The 27,600-nt window shown below is 55.5% G+C and overlaps 1 protein-coding gene across 1 annotated transcript in view; it reads left to right on the top strand.

Moving 5' to 3' along the window:
• Positions 1–27,600, top strand: part of STK10 (serine/threonine kinase 10) — an 89,381-nt gene that overhangs the window by 51,572 nt on the left and 10,209 nt on the right. The window contains exons 5-16 of the mRNA XM_024577085.4: positions 445–517; positions 1,518–1,712; positions 2,221–2,302; positions 10,476–10,610; positions 12,189–12,725; positions 15,184–15,314; positions 18,795–18,918; positions 19,358–19,537; positions 21,364–21,456; positions 23,952–24,081; positions 25,885–26,009; positions 27,135–27,323. Of these exons, the coding sequence (XP_024432853.2) occupies positions 445–517; positions 1,518–1,712; positions 2,221–2,302; positions 10,476–10,610; positions 12,189–12,725; positions 15,184–15,314; positions 18,795–18,918; positions 19,358–19,537; positions 21,364–21,456; positions 23,952–24,081; positions 25,885–26,009; positions 27,135–27,323 (1,994 nt within the window). The remainder of the gene's footprint in view (positions 1–444; positions 518–1,517; positions 1,713–2,220; positions 2,303–10,475; positions 10,611–12,188; positions 12,726–15,183; positions 15,315–18,794; positions 18,919–19,357; positions 19,538–21,363; positions 21,457–23,951; positions 24,082–25,884; positions 26,010–27,134; positions 27,324–27,600) is intronic.

Below are 27,600 nucleotides of genomic sequence, written 5' to 3'. Positions count from 1 at the left end.
GGTGTACCGAAGTGCGATTATTGCTAATTAGAGTTGCTGTCTCACAGTGAAGCAGTTACGGTGGTTTTCAATTTGTCACCCTTACAATGGCACTTTGGTGAACATCGTTAGACGCAGTCCTTGTTTGGACTTAAGATTATTTTATTAGGTGGATTCCTAGATTTGGGGTTAGAAGACTCTGGATCTTTTGAAGTTTCTTGCAATTTATTGTCAAACGCCTTTGCTGAAAGGCTCTTTTCGGTGTATCCTTTCATTAGCACGTGGGAAAGTGTGCGTCCCCATGCGCCCTGACAGCCGTAGGTACATTTTTAGTGGCCACTGGTTTGTGATACAGAAGATGGCATTTGGTCGTTGATGTGGAACGGATGCCTCCGAGTCCACGCCCCAGGGCTGTGGGTGGAGGAATGTCCGTGGAATACTTTATCGGAGATTTTTGTCTTGCAGCTGACTTTGGTGTGTCTGCCAAGAATCTGAAAACTCTGCAGAAACGAGATTCCTTCATCGGAACGCCTTACTGGTGAGTTGGGTGGCTTCTGCACATGGGTTGGTGGAGGGGACGTCAGGCCCCAGAGTCCCCAGGGTGACCTCTGACTGGTACGGCGGGGGGGGGGGGAGGGCAGGAGGCAGGGGCCTCTGAGTCAGCCTGCCGGGTCTGAGCCCAGCCTCCGCCACCGCCTGGCACTGTAACCTGGGCCCAGTCGCTTCGCATCCCTGTGCCTCAGTTTCCCGACCCGAAAAATCAGGGACATCGTAGCTCCCACTGAACGGGTGGTTGTGAGAATTAAATGGGGTAATGCACATAGAAAATGCTCTGTTAGTCGCACTTTAACTGGAATGCCTAAAAAAAAAAAAAAATGCAGAGTACGGGGCTGGGGCTGTGAAGACGAATTATCAAGTTCCATTCCTACCCTCCCGTGCAGTTTCTCCCGACTTCTCGAGTCCTTGGTGTTTCCTTTTCCAAACTTAACTTAAAAAAACAAAACAAAACAAAAAAGCCTGCGAAACTCTTTCATTCTGTTTCACACCTAACTGCTTTCTGGTTTTCCTGTGCATTAAATTCCCCTTGTGGAGGTGGGCTCCTTGCTTGTTCGCTTTTTACTCACCCTTTTTCTCTCTCTCTCTTCCCTCTGATACCTCTCCCTCCTTTTCTCTCCTGTCCCTTTTCTCTGTGCTGTTGTACTCTCTCCACTACCCTTCCTGCCCCCAGTTTTTTCTGGGTCCCTTCCCCTCTGCCCCCACCCACCCTCCCAGGACTCTGAGTTCTGGATTGTGGCTGCCACCTGGTGGTAGGCATCGGGAACTGCAGCAGGCCTTGGCCGTGGAGCCACGTGGAGGGCGTCTTTCTGTGTGAAGACCACCAGCAGGAAGACAGTGGGATGGACAGGAAGGCAAATCGTGATTCGGACGTGGTGCCGGCAGCCCCTGACACTGGCCCATGCTGGCCCTTGTCCCTGAGTCTCTGAGAAGTGCCTGGGAGGCCAGGTCCTCAGCCCTGTGTTGTGCCTTGGTTGGTTCAGGATGGCCCCCGAGGTGGTGATGTGCGAGACCATGAAGGACACTCCGTACGACTACAAGGCCGACATCTGGTCCCTGGGCATCACGCTGATCGAGATGGCGCAGATCGAGCCGCCGCACCACGAGCTCAACCCGATGCGGGTCCTGCTCAAGATCGCCAAGTCCGAGCCCCCCACGCTGCTCACGCCCTCTCGGTGGTAAGGGGTGGGGCGTTGCAGGAGGGCCAGGGCCCTACACGTGCTGGCCCATGGGGCTGGGCGAGCTGGAGGGCTTCTCTGAGCTCCCAAGGCCCTCCTTGCCCCGTCCTCCCTCTGCATCCTCCACACGGGCAGCCTGGTGACTCAGAGAAACCGGGTCCCACTGTGGGAATAAGCGCCCGAGTGAGCCCTGCAGCCACCTGGCACAACCTTGGGCTGGAACTCGGGGCTCTGGCTGGAGCCCCAGCACCGCTGTGGTTTGCTCTGTGGCCTGAGCAAGCCCCTGCTCTTTGGGTTTCCATGTCCCCTCCTGCACGGCGATGTCTGTGATGAGAAGTTCACCTTGAAGGCACCACCGCCTCTACCTTTCAGCCCATGAAGGCGCCCTTTGTCCTGTGATTGGGCTTGTCTGGGAGGCACAGGACTCCTGGGAGAGTGGGGTCTGTGGCACATGGCATCCTTTCGGCCCTCACCCTGCTCTGAGCTCACTGCAGCCCCCTCCTCCCAGGTCTGCGGAGTTCCGAGACTTCTTGAAGACCGCCCTGGATAAGAACCCAGAGACCCGGCCCAGTGCTGCGCAGCTCTTGGAGGTGAGTGGGTCCCCTATCCCGGAGCTGCCTTCCCCCTGCCCCGTCCCTCCTCTGGATGAGATCAGCTGTGACCTCAAAGCTGATGTACTCCTCGCCCAGCTTGGGTGACAGCATGCACAACCATCCATTCATCCACTGATGTTCCCTGGTGGGGGGCTGCAGGGCAGGAAGCCCCCAGAACCCCGTCCTCACGGAGTTGATGATGCAGTGGGGGCAACGGGGTGGACGAGCAGGCATGTGCTTGTGACAGGGGAGACGAGGGCTTAGTAGCGTGGGCGGGTGGTGGGCCTGGGAGAGGTGGCTCTCCTCAGAAGGGCTCCACAGGTGAGCAGGGAGCCAGGCCATGGTGGAGGCCAAGGTCTGGGACGTCGGCGTCAGCAGCATGAGCCTGGAAGAGCCAGGAGGCCCAGGCATGGGAGCCAGGGTGAAGGCAGGGGGTTTGGGGGTGGCATTGGGCGGTACGGGGTGCCCACCACCGACTTGATGGTTCACGAAGAGGACACGCAGGGCTCGGTGGGTCGTACTCACCTGTTACAGCAGAAGGGTGCAGGGAAACAGGTGCGTGGGAGGGGACCGGGCTCCAGCTTTCAGAGTCGCACGGGGACGCACGTGGTTCCCCCAGCACCGAGGTGTGCCGCGTGTGCAGTGCCGGCCCTCGGGGCTGTGCAGCGCAGCGATGAGGTGTGTGGACTGGGATGGAAATCGCTGGGTTCGAACCCCAGCCCTGCCGCTCACTGGCTGCGAGGCCCTGGGCGAGTGGCTGACCTCTTGGGCTCAGCTCACGCTCTGAAACGGGATTATGTCTGTCTCCTGGGCAAGGTGGTTGTGAGGATGAAACAGGATTATGTCTGTCTCCTGGTCAAGGTGTTTGTGAGGATTTAGTGAGAAGATACTCTGAAGAGCTTAGCCTGACTGGTAAGCCCTGTGTCTTCAAATGCTTGGTGTGTTGAGTTATAAAAAAGTGGAAGGAAACCAGGTTGCCTACAGGGGTCTGCCTGCTGGGGGTCACGAGTGTATTCAAAGCAAATGTCTGGAGGACCAGAGGCCTCATTTCCTGGGTATTGTGTTCGCTGGGGCAGTGTCCAAGGGGCTGGACTAAGCCAGCCAGAGCTGGGGGCGTGGTCAGCCTGTGGTCACTATAAGACCAGAAGCTCCAGCCTGCGTGGGGCCAATTGCTTCCTGTAGGCAGGCACCCCGTGGCCCGACACATCCGGCCTCCAGGACCTTCCAGCAGGAAGAGACAGCTGTCCTCCGTCCCCACGTGGCTGCCCCGCAGCCCTGACCTGCGCCAGGAATTTCCGTTCCCTGGTCGGAAAAATGTCCTGGCAGAGGCTTCTCAGCGTGAGCCAGAAAGGGTCTCAGAAGAGGGGAGAGACCCTTTGAGATACATAAAGCACCTCTCAGGGTTGACTTTCCCCCGGGCCTGCTTGTCCAGCGAGTGGGAGGGCACAGCCCATGACCTGCCCCCTCTGGGGAGGACATGGGGTTAGAGCAGCCTTGCTGAAGTCGCCTGGCCTGGGGAGACAGAGGGAGTTCCAGATCCCAGCAGCCCCTCCAGAGCTGCTCATGCCCCCGCCTGGGCCCTCGTGTCTGTCTGGGAAGCTTCCTCCCAGCCCCTCATCTTTCTTGCTCTCTGCCTTGAGGTGACTGGCTTATGCCCTGCTTGGTTTGTGGGTCGTTCATTGACTTGCACGGATGCTCCTTGGCATCGTGTTGCATAGTGGTGGCCCAGGCTCTGACGTCAGGCTTGCCCCCCACCCCAGAATCTCTCTCTGTGCCTCAGTTTCCTCGTCTGTCAGATGTGGATGATGCTCCCGTCACAGAACGCGCAGTGAATGAGATCCTCTAGGTGCCGTTTTTAGCATAATGGCTGTCAGGGCCACAGTCTGCACTTGCTGAATTTGTTTTTAAACCCACTCACTGTGTCACAGTGTCCTTGTCAAGGTCACCAACACCTTCCGCATTGCTGGGTGGCATGGTCAGCTCAGGCCTCAGCAGCAGCAGCCACCACGGCCGGCTCCGGTCATCCTCGCTGTCAGCACTGACTTCTGATTCTCACGTCTTCTCAGTTTCCTTCCTTCTCCCTGGTCATTCCCTAGCCTCCTTCACCTGCCCTGCTCGTCCCTGCCATCTGCACTCACCTGGCTGACCTCACCCCGTTTGCCGTGACTCCCCCATTTCCACCCTGCTGCCCAGCCTGCATCCATCCTCCCTTGGATGTCCACTCGGCACCTCAAACTGAATACATGCACCACGGAGCGTCTTTCCCCAGAGGTGCCCCACCGACGGCTGTCCTGTCTCTGGCAGTGGCGACCCCACCCTTCTGGCAGTCAGGCCCCAGGCCTTACAAGCATCCTGAGATACACGAAGCACTCCCACTCTTTCTCGAACGCCCCCTGTCCGTCCTACGGATAAACCCTGTTGTCCCTGCCTTCAGAACATGCTGGAATCTGACCACGTCTCACTGCCCGTCTGAGCTGCCACTGTCTCTCACTTGGACCATTGCCCCAACCCTGCCCCGCTTCATTCTGCTCTCAGCACAGCAGCCAGAGCGAACCTCGCAAACTGGTCAGCTCCTGTCCCTCCCTTAATGGCTCCCACCCCACTCAGGGTAAAATCCATTATCGCAGCAACCTGCAAGGTCCTCCTGCATAGTCTGCCCACCCCTCCGTGACCCCGCAGACCTCTGCTCTCCCTCTGCCCCTCACTCTGTGCCAGCCACCCTGGCCTGCTTGCTGTTCTTAAGACTCACTGGGCACACCCTGCCTCAGGAGCTTTGCACTGGCTCTCCAGGTGGCCTGCACTGGGCTTCCCCCAGACACCTCCATGGCTGTCCTTCTGTCTCTGTTCTCCCTCCCCTGCCCACCCTGCCCGCCTCCTTTGGTCATTGTGCAAACGTCAGCTTGTCAGTGAGGCCTGCCCCAGCCACCCTATTTAAAACTGCGGGCCCGCCCTGGCCGGTGTGGCTCAGTGAGCATTAGACTGTGAACCAAAAGGTCACCGGTTTGATTCCCAGTCAAGGCACAAGCCTGGGTTGTGGGCCGGGTCCCCAGGTGGGGGTGTGTGAGAGGCAACTGATTAATACATTTCTCACACATCGATGTTTCTCTCCCTTTCTCCCTCCCTTCCCGTCTCTGTAAACACGAATAAATAAAATCTTCAAAAAGTAAATAAAAAACTTTCCTTAAGAAAAGAGAACCCCCCCTGCAAGCCTGCTGCTCTTCTCACTTCCCATGACTCTTTTCCCTGCCCTACGTTAACTTTTTCCGTGGCTTATAGTGTGGTGGAACATAACTTACTCGTTTCTTAAATTTATTATTTTTTTTACCCTCCCTCGAGGGCATTTTTTCATTGCATTTAGAGAGAGGAAGCGGGGGAGAGAGAAACATCCATGTGAGAACGAAACATGGATTGGTTGCTTCCCGCATGTGCCCCAACCGGGGTCAAACACACACCCTAGAATGTGCCCTGACCGAGGATCGAACCTGCAACCTTTCAGTTTACAGGATGATGCTCCAACCAACAGAGCCACTCTGCCGGGGCGACAGTAGTCTTTGTTTTGTTCACTGATGTGTCCTAAGCATCCCAACAGTGCCTGGATGGAGAGGACTCTCAACAAGTATTCGTTAAATGCATTTACTCATTTTTACTTAACACACTGCCAGGTACCATATTTTTTGGACTGTAAGACGCACCCCACCAAATTTGGGAGGAAAATAGGGGTGTGTCTTATATTCCAAATGTAGCTTACCTGGCTCACTGTGGTGGTGGTGGTGGTGGGGGTTCCTATTTTACTCCTTTAAAACCTAGTTTGACTTACTGTCCAGTGTGTCTTACACTCTGAAAAATATGGTAATCCTTTCTCCATGGCAGGTGCTGCTCTAAGTGTTTAACGTTGACTAATTGAATCATCATAACCGCCCTGTGAAGTGGTTCGTATTTAGATCTCCATCAGACGTGAGACTGAGTACAGAGAGGTCAGGTAGCCTGCACGGGGTCACACAGCTTGTAAGCGACAGAGCTGGGATTCTGATCCTGGTTGTCTGGTTCCACAGCCTGTTCTCTTGACCCCTCTGGGAAGCTGCCACCGAATGAATGGAGGAGAGAAAGAAGAAATGAAAGAGGAGGCGAGAGGGGAAGCGATTGGAAGGGCGGGAGGGAGGACTGAGGGGAAGATGCTGACACGTTCTTAGGCGTTTTCTAAAGCCGATGTTGGCGTGGGGGCTCCTGGCCGGTGGCTTCCAGGCGCACAGGAGAAAATAGGCTTGGGTTCTTGGAAGGGAAGTGTGTGTGGATGGCCGCAGGGGTCCTGGCCAGAGGGCGGGAGCCAGCTGGCGCTCTGTGTGACATCTTGGGGCTCCCCACAGAGATGGCACAGAGCAGCTGGTCCTCTTCCTGAAGGAGCAGACGCCTGGGTTCCCCCTCAGATCGGGCGCTCTGCAGGGGCACAAACGCTTTCTGGGGACCTGTGTGTGCAGCCCGGTCTGTCCCCGTGCTGGCCCCAGTGGGGCAGTGCCCGGCTGCGGGGCTTTGTCTCTCTAATGGGCCTTTGCGGTTTGGGGACTGCGGAAATGCGTCTCCCAAACACCCGCCTTGGAGGTGGTGCAGCTGAAGGAGGGGCTGGGGAGGTGGGCTGTGCTTTGTGTCCTCGGGCAGTTGACAAAACAGTGTCCTGGGCCTCATTAGCCAAGGAGGGCCTGCTCCACCTGCCTCCTGCCCTGCTTACCTACGATTTCAGGAGCTCACCTGCCCCTCCGTCAAAGGCTTTCCTCCCCACGACTTGCCCTCCCCCTCACTTCCTAAGGACCCCGGGGGCTCAGGGAAGCAGTGGGGCAGATGGGTCAGGCTCAGGAAGGCAAGGCTCCTGGCGGAGCTGAAGAGCCACTAATTTGGTCAATGTGTAGTGGGCCGTGATGCAAACCTGGTGTTCCCTGAAGCCTGTGCCTGCATCATTTATTTCTGCCACGTCTGCTTCAGCCACTGTGGGAATTGTCCTGTGGCTGCTTGCTCAGGTTCCCATGTGTGAGGTGTGCAGTGCGAGGCTTGGGAACCTCTGGGAGCTGGTCCTCACCCTCTGTTCTAAAAATCTGTGCCCCGTGGGGACGCGGGAGGGTACAGGAATGGTGGGGAGTGCAAAACTGGTACCTCAGAGGCTTCTGTGACTGGGATACTGCTGCTGCTTCTGGAGGTAGTGATGATAGTGATGGTAGTGATGAAGATGATGGTGACGGGGGTGATGGAGGTGATGGTGATAATGATGGAGGTGATGTGATGGGGGTGATGGTGATGGTGGTGATGATGGTGATGGTGGTGATGGTGATGGCGGTGATGGTGATGGTAGTGATGGAGATGATGGTGATGGTAGTGATGGAGGTGATGGTGATGGTGGTGATAGTAGTGATGGAGGTGATGGTGATGGGGGTGATGGTGATGGAGGTGATGATGGAGGTGATGGTGGTGATGATGGAGGTGATGGTGATGATCGTGATGATGATGGAGGTGATGATGGAGGTGATGGTGATGGAGGTCATGGTGGTGATAGTGATGGTGATGGAAGTGATGGTGATGGGGGTCATGGTGATGATGATGGTGGTGGTGATGATAATGAGAAGGTATTGATGACAGTGGTGATGATGATGGTGGTGATGGAGATGATGGTGATGATGATGAGAAGGTATTGATGACGGTGGTGATGATGTAGACAATAGCTCTCACAGTCTGAGCTGTGATGCTTAGAACAGCCATACTCTCGTTCCCAGCGTGCAGATGAGCAAGCTGAGGCTCGGAGAGGTGAGTGACTTGCCCAGGTTGGTGGGGGACGCAGGATTTTATCCCAGGCGGTCAGGCTCTTCACTGCTGTTCTCCCCGGCCTCCCATATTAGTAAACCTTTACTTATGGTCCCACTTCCGCCAGACCAACACCTTTAAATGACACTTTCAATGTCACTTTAACTGACACCTTTAATGTCACTGCTCTGCCGCAGCCCTCCGTTGGCTTCTGAGAATAAAGCCTCAGCTTCTCACCCCGGCCAGGGTTCCCTGTGCACACCACCCTGTCCTTCCTCCTCTGGCTCCTCCCTCTCCTCTCCCACAGTTCCTGATGTCTGCACTTTCTAGGTGTGCCTCCCGCACAGCCAGCTCAGTCCTGTCTCAGGACCTTTGCGCCTGCTCTTCCCCCTGCCTGGAATTCTCTCTGCCCACATCTTTCTCCCTGGCAGGCCCCTTCCCATCCCTCAAGGTCTCAGCTCCAAGGTTACCTCCTCAGGGAGGCACCTGTGACCACAGACCTAAGTAGCCTCTGCTGCCCGGGCCAGGCCAGGCTGTTCCAGCCTCCTGCTCTCCTCTTACCAGATCTACAGTGATCTTGCTTGTCACCCAGTGATGGACCTGCTGTCTCCCCCTCAGCTGCAAGCCCCCGGGGGCTGGGACCTTGCCTGTCCCCTTGCTCACCTTATGTCGGCACCTGGCACATCAGGTCTCACGGTGTGGTTGTGGCGTGAATCAGTGAGTGAGTGGGGACATGGGGAAGGAAAGAAAAAGGAATGCAGTTCTTCACCCCTTCACTAGTTTGGACTAACCAGAGAGAGTCGTCCGAGTGCCAGGGCTCTTCAAGGTGAGTGAGGCCTGTTGCGGGCAGAGGTACAAAGTGAGGTGCCTGGGTGGAATGGGGTGTTGCCTCCTGGCCCCCCACAAGTGGACTGATGTAGGCGAACAAGCAGATGAAAATGACTTCCGTGGACCTGTCGGGTGTGAATGCGTTTTCAGGCTGCTGTGAAGTGTATTTTCCGTGACCGTTCGCACGCTTCCCTGCTGTCTTGACACCACGTTTTCTGACAATGAAGTCAGCAAGATTCCATCCGAGCCTTCCTGCGAATTTCAGACCAGCCTGTTCCCCCGCGAAGACTGCCCCCACTCCCAGCATTCCTTCTGAGCTGCCTTGGGGGAGTGTGGGGAGTTGGGGAAGCCCCGTCCCTGTCCACACCCACGGACAGACTTCCACCTGGCGGGTGTTCGTGTGATGGAACGTCTGCTGAGGCCGCGAAAGCTCTGGTGCTCCACAAGGTCTGTGAAGGGGTGACATTTCCGTAAGCGCCTCGGAATAGAGCACACACCACTCCGCTTCAAGCTTTTGCAAACACACGTGTGTGCACCGGAAGACATACACAAGTGTGTTCTTGGCAGATTTAGTCACAGTCAGCAAACACAGGAAACAGCACAGATGCCCCGTGTGGCAGGGTGAGTGAGCAAGCTGACGTGTGCGTGGGGAACATGCTGCGTGCGAGCACAAGAGGAGCAGCTCACTGGCACACGCGACTGTGGGTGAATCTCAGTGTCACCTCCTGGCGTGACACTACGTGTCACAGAAGACGACGGGCTGTCAGATTCTGTTCGTATGAAGCTGAAGGGCGAGCAGGACAAGCTTCTGAGCTGGGCAGCGACAGCGGTGGGTTGGCAGCAAGGGGTGCAGGGGCCTTGCTGAGGCGATGGGAGTGCTCTGTGTCTCGGGTGGTGGTTCCTCCAGGTCTGTATATGTGAAAAATACGGAAAAAGTCTCCGAGCTTAATGATTTGTGAACTCAGTACTGCTGTTAAAAAGAAAATAGCCCTGGCTGGTGTAGCTCAGTGATACGAGCGCGGGCCTGTAAACCAACAGGTCTCTGGTTCGATTCCCAGTCAGGGTACATACCTGGGTTGCAGGCCAGGTCCTCAGTAGGGGGCTCATAAGAGGCAACCACCCATTCATGTTTCGCTCCCTTTCTTTCTCCTTCCCTTCCCTCTGTCTATAAAAATAAATAAAATCTTAAAAAAAAAAAAAAGAAAGAAAGAAAAGAGGGCACAAAGAAACCGCCCCAACCTTGCATCAGCTCCTGCTTTGGCTGAGCAGCAGCTTCCTAACTGTCACGGCCTCCCTGTGGGCTTGTGGTCGTTGTCTCTCTTTCACAGGTGAGGTACCTGCAGCTCAGACAGGGAAAGTCACACACCCGGTGTCACAGAGTTGGGATTTGCCCTCTCTCTGTCACACACCGGACTTTCCGAGCCGCCGCTTGGTCTCCCGTACCAAGTCGGAGTTACCAGAGCCTTTGCCTGCCCTCCTCACCCCCTCCACCCCCTGGCCAGAGTGGCCTCCCTTTGGCCACTCCCCAGGCTCTAACCCGGGTGTCTTGTCCCCCCAGCACCCCTTCGTCAGCAGCGTCACCAGTAACAAGGCTCTACGGGAGCTGGTGGCAGAGGCCAAGGCCGAGGTGATGGAGGAGATTGAAGACGGCCGGGATGAGGCGGAAGAGGAGGACTCCGGGGACGCCACGTCTGTAAGGCCCCCCAGGGAATGGCTGCTGGGGAGGGACGGGACCCCCGGGGGCCTTGGCTCCTGTGGGAGGGGCCTGGGGGAGCAGGAAGGCCTCCTTTCTGTGTCTCCCCAGCATGCAGGTCACAGGCTCCCAGGAGTCTAGATTTTTATGTGAGATCCGACAATTTTTAAAAGTTGGTAGCTGGCTCTTTGCTTCCCAGCCTTTTCCCCACGTGGCTCACATACCAAACACATGTGTTTGAGTTCTCGTGGGGCTGCACGTGATCGGAGGCCACAGGCCGAGGGGCTCCGGCCACCACAGACCCTGCCCGGCTGCCCTGAGGGCCCAGGGGACCTGGCCCATTTGTAACCCATTGGCAGCTTTAGCACTTGGCTGAATTTAAATGTAAACGAAAGCTAATATAAAAAATGTAAAACCATTTGGGCCCAGGGAAATGTGTCAGTGGCTGGATCCCGGCTGAGCTGCTGCTGAGCTGCTGCGTTTGGGCCACTGGTCTAGTCGTTTGCGGGGTGGGGGTGGGGGGGCCTCCGCCAGGAGGGCCGTTTGCTGACCAGATGGTGCCGTGAGCCTGGAGAGCCAGGGGCTGGGCGTTGCTGTGCGGGGACAGGATCACACCTGAGTTTTTGAACCCTCGCTCTGCATGTTGAGAGAAGGTGGATTAACGTTGCTTCTGGAAGCTTCCAAGGTTAAAAAATACCCATATCCAAGGTTAAAAAATAGCAGCCTTCAGGACTCAAGGGAATGCTTCCAGCGTGAGTCCATTAATACCAAGTTTGAAAATAGGCAAACCAACCTATGGGACTTAGACATCGAAGTCAGCACAGCGGTTACATCAGTGGAAAGGGTGGACGTGGGTGGGTGGGGGGTGGGCTCTGGGGCCGGGCCCCGTCCCACCCCTGACCCGGAAGGGGGCAGTGTGGGTGCTCACTTCATTCAATGGGCTGGAGACTTAGGTGTCAGCCAGATACGTGGCTGCTCTGTTTCACAACAGCAACATTTCCAATCCTTTCCTCTCCCCGAAAGCTCTGAAAACAAAACGCTAAAAAGTTTGTGGCTTGTAGGTGAAATCCCACCGCTGGATAAATGTATTTTGGGTTTTATGCAATTTTGTAAAAAAAAAAACAATAATAATTAGTTGCTGTCTAAAAATCAGAAGATGTGTAAAAATCCAGATTCTAGCTTGTCTTGGAAAATGTGGGAGGTCTGGCCATAGGGTCCCATTTCCCCACTTTGTCACAGTTGGCTGGAGCAGGGAAGCCAGTGCCCCTTTCAGACAGGTGGGGGCTAGCCAGTGGGTCACAGCTGCCCATGTTCCTAGGAGGAATAACAGGTGTTGAACTAGCCTACAATCAGAGAGAACCAGCAGGTTCCTGTTCCTCCAGACAAGTAGTAATTTGACTGTCGGTTAGGCCATAGGGAGCCCTGGGGACTGCGGCTTGTTGGGGTGACACCGACTGCACCTCCCTGGCTGGGGCCCACGCCACCCTGTCGGGGTCTGACCAGCAGCCACGTGGCATCTCTGACTGTCGCCTTGCACACACACCAGCCTGACCTTGACTGCCTTTTCTTCTCTCCTAGCCTCTGGGGAACCACGCGCCCAACTCTTCCGAGGTGACTCAGGTGAGCCTCGGTGCTGACAAGGAGCCACTTATCACCGCAGTGCCACCCAGCCAGCCTCAGGACAGCGTGAATGGGCCCAGCCAGCCCTCCGAGGACAGGTCCCTGCAAACCACCAGCCCCCCAGATGTGGCCCCTGGAAATGAGAATGGACTAGCAGTGCCCGTGCCCCTCCGGAAGTCCCGGCCAGTGTCCATGGGTGCCAGGATCCAGGTGCCCGAGGACAAGCAAGTCACTGACCAGAGTGGGGACCTCGGTCCAGCAGCCAACCTGTCTCAAAAGACAAGCCAGAGCCGTCCCAACAGCTGCGCCCTGGAGGCCTTGGTCAGCGAGAAACTGGCCAACGGCAGCCTGGAGCTGCCTGCCCAGGCCTCTCCTCGCCCTTCCAAGAGGGACTCTGACTGTGGCAGCCTCTCCACCTCCGACAGTGCGGACTACGGTGCCTCCCTGTCCGCCGACCTGTCCCTGAACAGGGAGACGGGCTCTCTGTCCATCAAGGTAATGCTGCCTCTTGCTCATAGGCTGGGAGCAAGATGGTTCTCTGCTGGGTTGGGGTATTAGAAGGCAGTTGACGGCTGTCTTCCATTTTTGAGTGGCTCACAAGGATTGCTCTTTTTTTTTTTAATTTAATTTTTATTATTTTTTAAGATTTTATTTATTTATTTTTTAGAGAGAGAGGAAGAGAAGGAGAAAGAGAGGGAGAGAAACATCACTGTGTGGTTGCCTCTCGTGTGCCCCCTACTGGGGACCTGGCCCACGACCCAGGCATGCGCCCTGACTGGGAATTAAACCAGTGACCCTTTGGTTTTCAGGCTGGTGCTCAATCCACTGAGCCACACCAGTCAGGGTGGATTGCTCTTTCTTTAAAGGGCTTTCAGTTCAACTTGCAGTTTAATCTCCAAAATATCCGAGCTCAGTCAGGGGTTTAGTCACTTCAAACAGTTGGTTTGGGTTTAAATGTCAATCTGGGTATCCATTTCAGTTGGGTTTGGTTAAAGGCCCTGGTGAAATCGGGGAGAGAGAATTCTAGAAGTGGAACTTCTCTTACGGGTGGTCCAGCGGGGGACTGGTGGAGTCGATTAGAAGGAGTGGGCTCAAGGCTGTCTCCTGGCTCCGTGGCCTTTCTAGAGGAAGGTTCCCTTGTGAGGACAGTAGCCACCGTGCTTGAGGGCCTGGTACTGCATTAAAAATATGAAAGTGGCCCCTTCGCCAACGTACAGATGAACAAACAGGGGCCTAGGTGGGAAGTGGGGAGCTGCTCAGACCCCACACTCTGGGCTCTGGACCCCGAAGGCCATTCTGCCTTCCCGCTGGGACTCTGGCTCCACTTCCTCCTCCTCCTCGGGTGGCCGGAGGGGGCTGACCTTGTCCCCTGCCTGCTCTGACAAATCTCGGATGCTCTTGATGTCACCTTTGGCCACCTACTTGACTAGGCCGGTTTTAGGGAAGTTACTGTATCTTTTTGGTTTTTCCTTTCATTTCTCGCTTGGGGAAAAACAGCAGAAGCTAAAATTTCTGCTAGCTGAAAAGGGGCGCAGCCGCGGGCCAGCCCAGTGCGCCCTGGGAGCGGGAGAGTGCAGCTCCAACGGGCCGCCGGCACCACGGGGAGGCAGCAGCTTTTACCTACATTTAGAGGCGGGGCCTGTCATTAGAGGTGTCCTGTCTCTTCTTAAAAAGACACTGAAAGAGTGAAAAAAATAATTAAAAAAGAAAAAAAAAAAGCGGTCTATCCAGAGCCGGGGCCCCGCCTCTTCTCGAGGGTGTTGACAGCGTGTCTTGCTGGCTGGCCCGCAGGGAGTCAGGGACACGGCTGTTCTGGTTAGAGTCCACTGGCTGCGTTGGCTCCCTGGGCGTGCCAAGTAACCTCAGAGGCGGTGGCCCTGTGGCTGTCTTGAATTGAGTCCTAGGACACGTGAGCTGGACGTGGCAGGGAGAGGACAGTCAGGTGCAACTGTCCAGTGCCGATGCCGTCCAGAGCCCCTGGGTCTCCACTGAGCGGGAGTTGGGGCCAGAGCGACTGTGAGGACAGAGACTTGTGGCCAGAACTGCCCTGGCCCTCCCCGCCTCCCTCCCCCTCCCTCTAGGGCCGGGAGGCCCCAGGGGAGTGACGGAAAGGCAGGGCTGAGCCACTCCTGGACCGGCCTCGGAAGCCAGGGGGAGGTTAGAGAGGGGGCTGCGTGGACCCCTTCCAGTGCAGGCTCACAGGCCCTCATCCGAATCAGGGAGGACTTTCAGGGGGCATTGGAACGTCTCCGGGGCCCTGGCCGTGCTCTGTAAACGTGTGAGATGCGTGATTATTCTCAGGAAAAGGTAAAGACTGTGAATAATCTTGTGGCGCCCCAGACGGGTGTGGCCTCCGGTGGAGGTCAGGGTCAGCTTTGGCTGCCAAAGCAGTTATGAACTTGGTTTTCCGGGCTCTTTGGGTTTTGGCGCTGTGGACAGAAGACTAGGTTCGCAGTACCGGCTGTCAGATGTAAACACCAAGTACTGAACACTCGCCGTGAGCCGTGAGCTGGGTGCTGCGCTGCGTGCTGCCCTGTGTGCCGCCCCACACGTTTTCTCACCGAACCTCTGTCACCTCCCTGGGAGGCAGGCACTGTTTTTCTTCTCCTGTGACATGATGAGGAAGCTGAGGCTCAGGCAGGACAAGGGACTGCCCAGGGTCACAGAGCCAGTGGGTGACAGGATTAGAAATGTCCTGTGTGTGAGAGTGTGGGCAGCGGGTGGTGAAGGCATGGGCAGTGTCTGAAGGCCAAGGGCAGAGAGAGAAGAGGGGATGATAAGTTCAGACACTCAGACCCTTGGGTTGAGAAGCTTGAAGCAAGGGGACAGTGGACAGCCGTGTCCTCCCTGGGTATGGGGCTGTGGGGCCAGGAGGGCTGTGGGCCACACCCTCTGCCACCCCTGGGTTCTTAGCTAAAAGGCTGAGCTTTGCCTGGTGGTCTTCCCTGGCCAGGACTCGAGGCTGCACAATAAAACCCTCAAGAGGACCCGCAAGTTTGTGGTGGATGGCGTAGAGGTGAGCATCACTACCTCCAAGATCATCAGCGAGGATGAGAAGAAGGACGAAGAGATGAGATTTCTCAGGCAAGCCGGGGAAGGGTCGCTGGTGGTGCTGACGGGGGCGCCGTCAGAGGGGCGGGCGTGGCATGGGTCTTTGGCGAGAGAGCTGTCTGTCTATAGCATGAAGGACCTGTCTGCAGGTCCAGGCGCAACTACAGGTCCAGGGGGCAAAAGGAAACTGGTTTTGCTTGAGATCCTGTACTCACCCACCCACCCATCCATCTACCCACCCATCTGTCCATGCTTTGTCCATCCATCTGTGTATGTACCCACCCACCAGGTTGGGGGACATGTTGGTGGAGCCCCAGGCAGTTGAGGCTGTTGGCTTTGTAGAACTTATACCTGAAGGGCCAACGCCCAGCACAGAGATAATCCCCAGCTGTGGGCACGTGAAGGAAGTGACAGATAATACGAGAGTGAGAGCTGGGCTGGGGGCCACAGCTCTGAGGGAACCTCGTGAACGGACCCGGAGGACAGGGCTGGGGTGGGGTCCCTGGAGGCCACAGGGCCGGGGTCAGGGTGGAAGAGCGTGGACTTTGCCCTAGCCAGTGAAACAATTGGCGCCTGCCCAGCTCTAACGTCCCTTTGGAACGCTGGCCCTGGCTGCGGTGCGAGGCTGGGCTGTGGAGACCCCGACCAGCACGGTGGCGAGGAGGAGGTGGTCAGACCCAACGTATATCTTGGAGGCCAAACTGGTGAAATTGAGAGGGGGCTATGTGGGGAGGAGGGGGTGAGGCGAAGCTGTCTGCTGGGAGCCTCCTGTGCACATTTTAGGTGCTTAGGCCCCCAACAGCCCTCCCCAGGGAGACCCTATTTTCACCATCTCATAAATGAGGAAACTTTTGGGCAGGTTGCCCCAGTGAAAAGGGGTTGATCCGTGGTAACCAGGCTTGTCTGTGGGAGGGTTCTGCCCGGCTCCCGCTGGTTGTGAAGCTTCCCGGGGGCTGCTGGCATGGGTCACGGGGCGTGGGGCTCAGGGCTCAGCAGTTGGGAGGCCTTGGGGCCCAGGAGCTCCCTTGGGGCCAGGCCTTCGCCGGGTAAATTTATTTTTGGTGTAGAGAATATTTCTAGAACATCAAACACATCTATACTTTTGAAGAGCACAGACACCCCAAAGCCACAAAGAAGCAGATTGGGGTGCCTTGGGCCTTCACTGGGGGTGGTTCTGCGTACATCCGTGTGTGTGCGCACACGCACGTGCTTTGGTGTCATCTGTGTGGGTTGGGGCAGTGAGGAGAGCAGGGTTGCTGTCGGCGGATGACACCACCTTCTGTGTGAATGGTCACCTGGGAGGCGACCTGTGTTCCTCAAGCGTCAGACCTCCAGGACTGGCTTTCCATCAGGTGTCCCCTCTGGGCCGCTCAGGGTGCTGGGGCTGAGATTCCAGACTGACCACTCTCCATGGAGAAACCGTGCCCTCCGGCCTTGCCCTCGGCCCCACCCTCCTCCCTAGCTGAGGCGCTCTGTGCTGCTGAGGTTTGGAAGGTGAGATGGGCTGAGGTGGGGGAGAGGAGCTCACAGGGAACAAGGCTTTTTTTGTCTGCTGCCGTGGTCTTGAGGGCTGAGTGTCCTGTAAGCCCGGTCAAAACGCCAGGCTGCAGGGGTGCGGGAGGCGGTGGCCATGCCACCCACAGCTGGCCCATAGGCTGAGCCACACCGGGGTCCTAGCATTTCTGGAGGATTGGGTCACAGGCAGTCCTTGGAAGCACGTGACTGAATAGTCACTCTCCCAGATTGAGGCTCCTGGGTCAGAGTTCCTTCTCTTTTTCCCTGGAACTGGTGCTGTTCTCTTTTTTTTTCGGGGAGCACGGGGAGGCCAGGAGGTAATGTTGGAACCTGGCTCTTTCTGTCTCCCTGTGTCTTTCGGTCAGTTGTTCTGTAAGCCTGTTTCTCTTGAGTCAAAATTTCCATTTTTTGGTTCACTCTCTCAAAATTGCCTCCTGCCTCCTCACTTGCCAGAGAGCAGAGGCTCAAAGAAGCTTCTTTATGTGGCTGTGCAAAGCGTCTCTGGCCTTTCTCAGAGATTGGCTCTGCTTCCTCATTATCATTCGAGAAGGCGCCACTCTGGGGGTGCTGACTGCGTGGCAGGACAGGTATCCTCTCGTTCAACCCTCCGAGAACCCGAGCGGTGGAGATGCTCTGCCCCGTTTCACAGCTGCAGGAGCGGCGACCTGCCGAGATCGGGTGAGGCGAGGCCCCTGCTGCGAAGTCGGAGGGGCTAAGACTTGAACAGGGTCCCTCTGACCCCAGAGTGTGCGGCCTCTCCCCTCTCAGAGCGGCGAGGCAGGCGGCACAGTGGGGACACCGGGGTGCAGGCTGCAGGGCTGCCCCCCCCGCCCCATTTCATCGGGGGGCCCGAGTTCTTCTTTTCTGATTACAGAAACGATCCCTCTCAGTTTTCAGGGGGCTTGCTCAGTAAGAGCCGCAGTCAGCAGGTGGGGTCACCCTGCCAGTGTTTTCTGTGAGCACACACATGCAGCTTACACAGTTCTGTAGAAAATTAAGGTATATTATGTGGTTTAGGTCAAGTTTTTTTTTATTGTATTTATATTTTGAATAGGTAATGCAATATTATACTTAAAAACTCAAAAAGAGGGTAAATAGTGAAAAATCCCCCTTTCACTTTCTGCCAGGCAGCCAGTCCCTTCCCTGTGTTACTATTTTTTGAGGTAATCCTCCCAGAAATACGCAGTGTTTACGTAGGAAAGTAAACCCACACATACACGTGTGTGCACACACATGTTGACTGTTCACCCAGATGGTGGGCAGCATAATGACCCCCCGCCAACCCAGCGATCGTTCTGTGTCCGCTGTAAAGAACAGTCAGTTGCATTAGTAGGTGTGTTTCCACATCATTAAGTGTCTTCTAAAACGTGATTGTTAATGGTTGCATAAAACCACTTCAGACGGGTATGTTCTAATTGTATTAGACCTATACGGATGGACCTTTGACCCCAGTTTTGTGCTGTGACAAGTACAAGTACATTGTTATTAATATCTGCATTCAGTTTAGTCGCGCATCTGTGAACGCTGCTTCGGAATCACTCTCCAGAAGTGGAACTGTTGTCTCAAAAGGCATAAACTTATTCTAAATTGTCCTGCAGGACTGTTGTAACAATTTATACCTTAGCAGGTTACAAAATATCAATTTCCCCTATGATCTCACCTGTTTAATTAATCAGAATGGTGTTTCTTTTAAATTTACATTTCATGTCCACATAGGCGATTTAAAAGTTTGTTTTCTGTTTCATGTCTCTTCATGTTCTGTGTCACTTTTTAAAACTAGGCTATTCCTGTTTTATTGATTTGTAAGCACTCTTTACATATGAAGATGATTAATGTTTTGTCCATAAGTGTCAACTGAAGCCTGAGTTCTGACCCTGCCTCTGCCCCAGACCAGTGTCATGCTGCTCCACACTCCGGCCTTCAGTGTCCCTAGCTGTGAGTTACGGGATCTCTGGGGCCACTTGCTGATGGAGGTGTCCAAATCTTATAACCCTCCAGGCGCCAAGAACTCCGAGAGCTCCGGCTGCTCCAGAAAGAAGAGCATCGGAACCAGAACCAGCTGAGCAGGAAGCATGAGCTGCAGCTGGAGCAGATGCATAAACGTTTTGAACAAGAAATCAATGTGAGTGTGAGAAAAGATGGGTCCCTGAAGCAGAAGCTGCGGAGTGGGCGTGCCTGTGCGGTGGAGAGGGATTCACGGTCGCCCGACTCCTCTGGTGTCCTGATGTCATTAGGCACTGCCATGTAAACACGTGAATTCCACGAAGGTGATGTCGCTCCTCTGAGTTACACAGGAGCGTGTCTAGAGGGAAAGTAACCTGGGTGGAGGATGTGCAAGAACCTTTCAGGGTCGATGGTCTGGTCTCCCTTCTGCACATGAGGGAACAGAGACTCAGAGAGGTTAAGTGACTTGTCTCAGGTCACACAGTGAAGAGGTGATAGAGCTGGGATTTACGCCCAGGTCTGAGGACAAGCTCTGGGCTCTCCCATCCCTGCTTCCCATCTTTCCCCCAGTGACTTATAAAGGGAGTTTGCTGAATTCCTCTTCCTGCTCTGTCCAGGCCAAGAAGAAGTTCTTTGACACGGAGCTGGAGAACCTGGAGCGTCAGCAAAAGCAGCAAGTGGAGAAGATGGAGCAAGATCACGCCGTGCGCCGCCGGGAGGAGGCCAAGCGGATCCGCCTGGAGCAGGAGCGGGACTATACCCAGTTCCAGGAGCAGCTCAAACTGATGAAGAAGGAGGTTAATGTGTGCTGGGTGGAGGAGACAGGGTGGGCTGAGAGCCCTAGGATGCTCTCTGTTGCGAGCAGTCAAAACCTCAGCTCAACCTTGCCTCAGCAACAGGGAGTTTGGGGGAGCTGTTTTACCTGAAAAAGCGCACGTCCTGGTATGTCGGGATCTGTGGCTCCGCCTGCACCCTTAGGAGCATTCCTCCCTCCCCTGGGCTCTCCTTGCCTCTGTGTTGGCTTGGCTCCCAGACAGGCCTTGACCATGGGGTCTCCGGCAGCTTCCTCTATACCTTCTAGCTTAGCAAAGAGAGCAGCGGAGAAGGGAGGATGGTGGCCCAGGGGGATTTGAGATGCTGGACCAGAAGGGGTAGTGGATGCTGCCTGGGCAAACACACACGTCCTCTATGCCTGACCCACTCTTCCGCCAGAAGAGCAATCCCTGAGTTTGGACCCAGGGAACCTTTTTCCTTTCCCCCGTCCAGCTGGAAGAGGAGGGAAGGCGGCCAAGAGGGAGAAGGTCCTGAGATGAGGGGAGGGAGGAGGCATGGCTCTCAGCCTGCCCTGGGGAAGGGGGTCCCAAAGAACAGCCCGCACCTCTGTGGGTTAGCCAGACACTGGGAGGCGGGACACACGTGCTCTCCTACGTTCTCAAGAGGAAGGAGGGGCACAGAGGTGGAAGTCCCGAGTGTGGGTGTACCAATCCTGGCCATTCCCAATCACAAATGAGAGCTAGCGGGGGAACAGCCTCTGGGGTAGTCCACAGTGGGGCCTCAGAGCCCGGTTCCTAGACTTGATCGTGATGGGCATGGCATTTGGTGTCGCCAGGGGCCTGTAGGGGCAGGGCTGGGGCTGGGTGGGACAAGTGAGACTCTCGCCTCAGGCACAAAATTTAAGAGGTCGCCCAAAAGCTCAGGAATCAAGATAAGTAACATTCTAATGCAATGTGTTAAAATAAAAATTCATGCACAGTAGTTGTGACGAACGACAGAATATGGGCTATTTAAAATAAAAACAGGATCCGACAGGGCGGGGGTTAAGGTGAGGCACTGAGGCTGAGCCCCACAAGCCCAGGGCTAACTCCTGTCTGTATTTAAAACTTCGATGTGCAACAATTTTACTTTAAATTTAAATTTTATTAATTTATTTTTAGAGAGAGGGGAAGAGAGGGAGAATAGAGGGAGAGAAACATCACAAGCCCCCAGCTGGGGGCCTTGGCCTGCACCCTCCCAGCTCAGCAGTCCCGGAGGCCAGAGGGTAGCGTTTCCCAGACAGTCCCAGCAAACACCCTGAAGCCCTCACTGGCCCGGGGAGGGTCACATGTTCCCTCTCCACCAGTCCCTGAGGCCAGGGCATGGGGATCGTATTCCCAGGCTAGAGTCAGATGGGGTTGGGGTGTCACCCCCCCACCCCAGGAACTGAGGAGAGGGTGCCTAAAGCATGCATTCTCAACCGGGGTAATATGATCACCGAGGGGTTTAAAAAAAGGAAACCCGTAGGTACTACTGTGGTTTAACAGGCTGACAGGGTATCTGGGGGGTCGATATTTCATGGGGGTGGGTGATTAGGAAGATGTGTGAAAGGGTTGGGAGGGGACAGTAATGGGAACAGGGCTGAGAAACCTGCCCTAAAGGACACTGAGGTGCTGTCCTCAGAGCGGGGACACCACGCAGCAGAAACAGCACCTGGCTGCCCTGGGCAGTCTGGAAACAGCAGCAGTCAGGAGGGGGCCCGTAGGCCCCACCTGTCAGAGTGGTCGGGTGGGCAGCAGGTTGGGGTCCAGCGCCCAGGAAGCATGAGGAGGTACCCTGACCCGGCCATGCTCTGCTGTCTCTGGTGCAGGTCAAGAATGAGGTGGAGAAGCTCCCCAGGCAGCAGCGGAAGGAGAGCATGAAGCAGAAGATGGAGGAGCATGCGCAGAAAAAGCAGCTTCTTGTGAGTCCTTGCCCCTCAGTCAGGGAGTAGAGGGGCTCGGGAGTCCCAGGTTTGAGACCCCGAATGGGGACCAGGTCCCCTCTTCGTCTCTGCCCCATGCCCTGTCCCTTGAATACCTGTCTGTTATGCTGGATACCTAAATCCAGCCCATCCTTTTGTTATCCCTGTTACTACCTCTCTCAGGCAGTCTTCCTTGATTGCCCTCCCTCCAGCTGGAAGTGAGCTCTCCCCCATTCCTGGACACCCCAGCCCTTCACATCCACCTTTCCCAAAGCCTTTAGTGCCTCCTGCCTCATTTGGGGGTGGTTTGTATGTGACATCTCCTTGACCAACCGAGGACATCATCTGTCCACTTGGCATCTTTTGGGGTCTCAGAGACATCAGGCCCACCGTCTCCCGGATGTGGTCCTCTTCTCGTGTGCTGAGGGGGCACCACCCCCAATCCGGTTGTCAGGCCAGAAACCCTGCCATTCCTGACACCTCCTTTCCCTCCAGCCCTGCGTCACCTCCCGCAGCATGTCTTCGTTTGTGTGTGTGTTTGATCTCCGAACTCTGGGTCAACTCGCGCCCACCGCCGTGACCCACTAGCCATCGTCGTCTCTTGCCTGATCTGCCACGGCCTCCTCCCAGCCAGTCTCCCTGCTTCCTCTTGTTCCCCTGCGGTTCTCTGTCACACCAGCAAGTGTGACCATGTCACCCTCCCCCCACAGCCCTGTGCCTTGAGAACCTGCCGTGGCTCCCCCTTTGTCCGTGAGATACGACCGGCCTCCTCACGTGCCTGCGAGACCCTGCAGGTCTGGCCCCTGCCAGCCTGTCCCCCTGACACAGTCCCTCTGCCCCGGCCTCACCGGCCTCTTTTCACCCCCGACGGCCGTGCTTGCGTTTTCTCCCTCTGCGGAGCCTTTGCACATTCTGCTCCTGTGCCCCCAAACACAGACATTTACAGTCGACATCTACAGATGCTTGGTACACGATCTGGTTTAGCATTCCCCGCCCCCTTTGCAGAGGAGGGAATTAATTGAAGGCTCCAGGAGGTGACAGTGGGGGCGGAGGCCTCAAACTCAGTCTGACTCCAGGCTTCCCGCTGTCTCCAGGACACCACCACTCTTGCCCACAGCCCGTCCCTTGACGCTCTGATTAGGAAAGGAATGCAGGGCTGGGGAGGGGGGGGAGGCAGGCCCTCACCCCCACAAAGGGACAGCCCATTGGCCCTTTCTTTGGGAGGACAATCTGGTAATTGAATCAAAAGCCTCAAAAACGTGCACACCCTTTGGCCTGGATTTTCTGCCTTTAGGGACTAATCCCAAGGATTAATCATCACAGACTCCCAGACATTTAGCTACCAGAGTGGAAGAGCGGGCACTATCTAACGTAGAGAAACCTGGGAACAGCCTGTTAGGTACTGGGTGAATGAGTTAGGGGCTGGCCTTACCGTACAAAGTTTTCAGCCAATGAGCCTCATTTGATAGAATGTTACATTATAACGTGGAAAGGTCTTTTAAATTGTGGTGCGTAGACACAGTGTAAAACTGCCATCTCAACCATTCTTCTGCACCCCATTGGGCACATTAACTGCGTTCACATGGTGCAGCTGTCACCGCCGTCTGCCTGCCGACCTCTTTCACCTTGTCAAACCAAAACCCTGCCCGTCAAACACCGACCTCCGGGTCCTCCCCCCAGAGCCCCTGGCCACCAGCGTTTTGCTTTCTGTCTCTGCGTTTGACCTCAAATAAGCGGACTGTGCAGCATTTGTTCTTTCCTGACTGGGTTACTTCACGTAACATGATGTCCCCAAGATTCATTTACGTGGTAGCATGTAGAGGAATGGCCTTCCTTTTTAAGGCTGAGTAATATCCCATTGTATTTATAGACCACATTTTGTTTATCTGTTCATCTGAGGATACCCGAGTTGTTTCCTTCCCGTGGCTGCTGTGAATAATTTGTACACCGGGTGTCCAGATCTCATGGATCTCTAACTACAATCCCATAAACACACCTAAAACATTGATCTCGCTCTGGCTGGTGTGGCTCAGTGAATTGAGTGCCAGCCTGCAAACCAAAGGGTTGCTGGTTCGATTCCCAGTCAGGGCACATACCTGGTTTGCAGGCCAGGTCCCCAGTAGGGGGCGCATGAGAGGCAACCACACTTTAGTGTTTCTCTCCCTCTCTTTCTCCCTCCCCCTCTGTCTAAAAATAAGTAAATAAAGTCTTTAAAAAAATTTAAATATCTCACAACAGTTGCTTAATAACATCATCTGCAGTCAAGTCAGCGTTCACATTTCCAATTGTCTCATAAATACCGGTTTTTACCAGGGCCCATATCAAAGGTCCCACACATCACAGTCGGCTGCTGTGTCTCTAAGTCTCTCTTAAATTTTCCTCCAGTGTATTTCCTAAGTTTTCTTTGGGATCATGTGACCTTTCTTCTGTAATAAAATGAGTCGAGACACCAAAGCCAGCACTAAATCGAGGTCTGTCCTGCCCTCTCCCCGCAGGACCGGGACTTCCTAGCCAAGCAGAAGGAGGACCTGGAGCTGGCGATGAAGCGGATCACGGCGGACAACAGGCGGGAGATCTGTGACAAGGAGCGCGAGTGCCTCACCAGGAAGCAGGAGCTCCTTCGAGGTGCGTGCCCACGAGCCGGCAGGGCCACGCTGGAATCTGCCAGTGGACATCCAGCCTCTGGCAAGAAAGAGCCGCTGGGTCGTCTCTATCCTAAAACTCAGCGTCATCCTTCATGGTGGAACATGAGTAAACCCCCGCTGAAGTCAGGGGCAAGGCAAAGATACCAGCTCTCGTAAACACATTATTTTTGACACCATGCCACATGTCAGGGGAAAAACGAGGTGACGTCGAGTGGACGGGACCTCTAAGGGAGCTGGATTACCAGGGTGGCGGGGGGCGCAGATGGTTCTCAGAGTCTTGTGTAACAGCTGCCCCCCACTGAATGACCGCTCCGCCAGGCCCTTTTCATACCTGAGCCCTCCTCTTACCCTTACGAGGCACACAAGGCTGGATCTGCCATTCTCCCGTTTCATAGATGGGGAACTGGGGCTTAGCAAGTGGCTGTTCTCCGGCCGAGGTTGCAGTTACTGAGGCTGCGATGGGCCTGGAATGCAGACCTCACCGTGAGGCTGAGCTCTTCCCTCTGGTGCAGTGGTGTTTTGACAGGTTTGCACGCTGGCAGTCTTCTAGCATGAGACCTTCCAGGGACAACAGAGTGGGCCACCACCCAGAGGGAGGAGGCTGGGGGACACCTGGGGAGGAAGGGGATCAGACGTAGTGTGCGTGTGCCTGGCTCCTGTCGCTCAGTCCCTGGGGAGCTCCGCTGGGGAGTCCCTGGTTTAGATGGCTCTGAAGGGCAACGGGGGGGCTCTTTTGTAGCCCCGGGTTTTTTTCTCTTAGGCTAACAGAGGTTGGGTGTGGTTTTGTGGGGTGTGCAGAGCAAGCGAGCGGTAAATGTCTGGAAATCTGTTATGGGAGCCACATTTAAAACAGTTGGGTGGCTTTTGTGAAGAAGTAAACCTAGATGGCTGGTTATACCCGCGCCATCTCTGAATCACTTACAGGACAGGTCACGTCAGGGCTTTGAGGGCCAGTGCCACTGAGCAGGGGAAACCCCTCTGCACTCTGCGTGGACCAGCAAAACGGGGCCCTTGACGTTCCGATGTGCTGAGCAGAGCCACGGATGTCCCAGGGAAGCCCCGTTTCCTCTGCTTGTCCCGTGATGTCCCCAGGAACCATCCTGCCTGTGGGACGGTGGTTCTGACTTTGCTCTGATGTACCGAGGGTAGGTCCCGGCTTTCACGGGACGGGAGTGCAGTGAAGAGAACCTACCATTTGCAGTGGGCTGAGCGCCACCTGCTCAGTGACTTGCCCAAGGGTTGATTAATAGACTTCAGCGCTAAAGTGCTGTGTTATTGTCCTGGTGATGCATATAAGGGACAGGGAGGGTCTGTCCCATTTCCCCAGGAGGAAATAGTGCCACGAGGCCAGGCTCTCATCTTCATGGGGCTTCTGTAGCCCTTCCCGTTTGCCTGCCAGGAGAGCAGAGGACACGTGCAGATGGAACAGAAATGTCTCTCCAGGACGATTCTCCCTCCAGGGCATGGTTGTGCCCATTCAGCAGAGGGAAGCTGAGGCCTGAGGAGGTATTTTACTGGTCCTAAATCCCAGTGGTAGAGCTGGGTGCTGGCCTCGGTCTCAGTGTCTCTCGCTCCTGACTCCGAACATGTCTTGCTGTATTTAGCACACTCTCGTCCCATGGGTATTAAGGAAGTTTCTAGGAGTTGGCTCAGTCAGCTCCTCCAGTGCAGTCTAATGAGCCACAGTTATCACCTGCACAGGGAGGAGGCCTGGCGCAGGGGAGGGGAGGGCCCAGTGGGGCTCTGGCCATCAGCACTTCACCAGGCGGTGTGTCCTCCACAGAGCGGGAGGCTGCGCTGTGGGACATGGAGGAGCAGCACCTGCAGGAGAGGCACCAGCTGGTGAAGCAGCAGCTCAAGGACCAGTACTTCCTGCAGCGGCACGAGCTGGTGCGCAAGCACGAGAAGGTGAGGCCGCACCCTGATGGCACCCCACTCGGGCGCCTTCTCTGCTCCCAGGGGAGTCAGGCTGGACATGGTGATGCCTGGGGAGGTTCTGGGGGGCACCACGCAGGGAGGCCAGTGACCCGAGCAGCTCCCTCACTGACTCTGACGCCCCATGCGTGTGTCTCTTTCGTGCTTTTTTCCCTCTTTCTCCACTCTTTTGTCCTGCCTTCCTTTCCACTGTGTCTTTCCCACGGATTCCTTTGGAGTACTTGCAGGGGTGTCCCACCTTCTGGCGTCTCTGGGCCACACTGGAAGAAGACGAGTTGTTTTGGGCCACGCATTAAATACATACACACTAAGGAAAACCGATGAGCAAAAAAAAACATTTGAAGTAAATTTACAATTTTGTGTTGGGCCACGTTCATAGCCGGCCTGGGCCATGGGTTGGACACCCCTTAGGTATCAACCTAAACACCACCTGTGCCCGGAGCCTTCCCTCTCCTCCCCAGAGCGGGGGAGGCCCCTGGGCTGTGTAGCCACAGCACCCTCCACTTTCATGTAATTGTCTCAGTTTAGTCCCCTTTGTGGGGACACAGACAGGTAACCGAGGTCTGGCTGCACAGCTGGTGTGGGTAATTCCTATTCCTAAACTAAGTGCAATGACAGAAGTCAGCTTAGGGCTGTGGTGGCTCCAAATAAGGGTGCCCGACCTGGCTAGGAAGTCAGGGTGGGCTTCTTGCAGGAGGTGATGCCTGTGCCAAATTTTGAAATATAAGTGTTAGGTAAACCAAAAATTCAAATTTACCAAGACTTTCAAAAGTATGAATTGACACCTGTCATGGAAATGATAAACTGTTTTAGTGTACACTTTGCTTTGAGATACAAGCTCGTGACGGCATGCCACCATTGATTAGACAAGAGGGCATTTAGAAGAACCCAAATGTTCATAACAATACTTCTTAAAGTGAGAACAGAAAGTGGCACTTAACAGTAGATGCAAAAGATACAGCTTTGCTCTGCTGAGCATTCTGGGCCACGTGGGTCCCGGGCTTCCAATTGAGTGTGGCAGCCTTTGGCCCCTGACGACACCGCCGTGCCAGGAGTGCCGCTAACCTTGGCCCTGGTTGGCTGTCTCTCCCCCCACAGGAGCGGGAGCAGATGCAGCGCTACAACCAGCGCATGGTGGAGCAGCTGAAGGTGCGGCAGCAGCAGGAGAAGGCTCGGCTGCCCAAGATCCAGAGGAGCGAGGGCAAGACACGCATGGCCATGTACAAGAAGAGCCTGCACATCAGCGGGGCGGGCAGCGCTGCCGAGCAGCGCGAGAAGATCAAGCAGGTAGGGTCCCTGTTGCACTGGAGTGGGCGCAGGCCTGGGTTTGGTGGGGCCTGTACCTCACCTGGTTGGGGAACATACAATATAAGAGGCAGCAGAGGGACTTGGAAGGAAGTGTTCAAGCCACAGCCTGGAAGCCTCCTAAACCTCACCACGACCCCTCTCTGGTGGGCAGAGGACGCCTGGTGCCACTCTCTCATGCTCCGTTCCCTCCCACTGTGGAGCCGCTACCCTGCAGCTTCCTCGGTTGTTAAACCCTCTCATTCACCAGGACCCTACT

Source organism: Desmodus rotundus, chromosome 6 (assembly GCF_022682495.2).
Source record: "Desmodus rotundus isolate HL8 chromosome 6, HLdesRot8A.1, whole genome shotgun sequence".
Classification (NCBI taxonomy): domain Eukaryota; kingdom Metazoa; phylum Chordata; class Mammalia; order Chiroptera; family Phyllostomidae; genus Desmodus; species Desmodus rotundus.
Note: the sequence above shows the minus strand (reverse complement) of the source record. Positions and strands in the feature narration are given on the sequence as shown.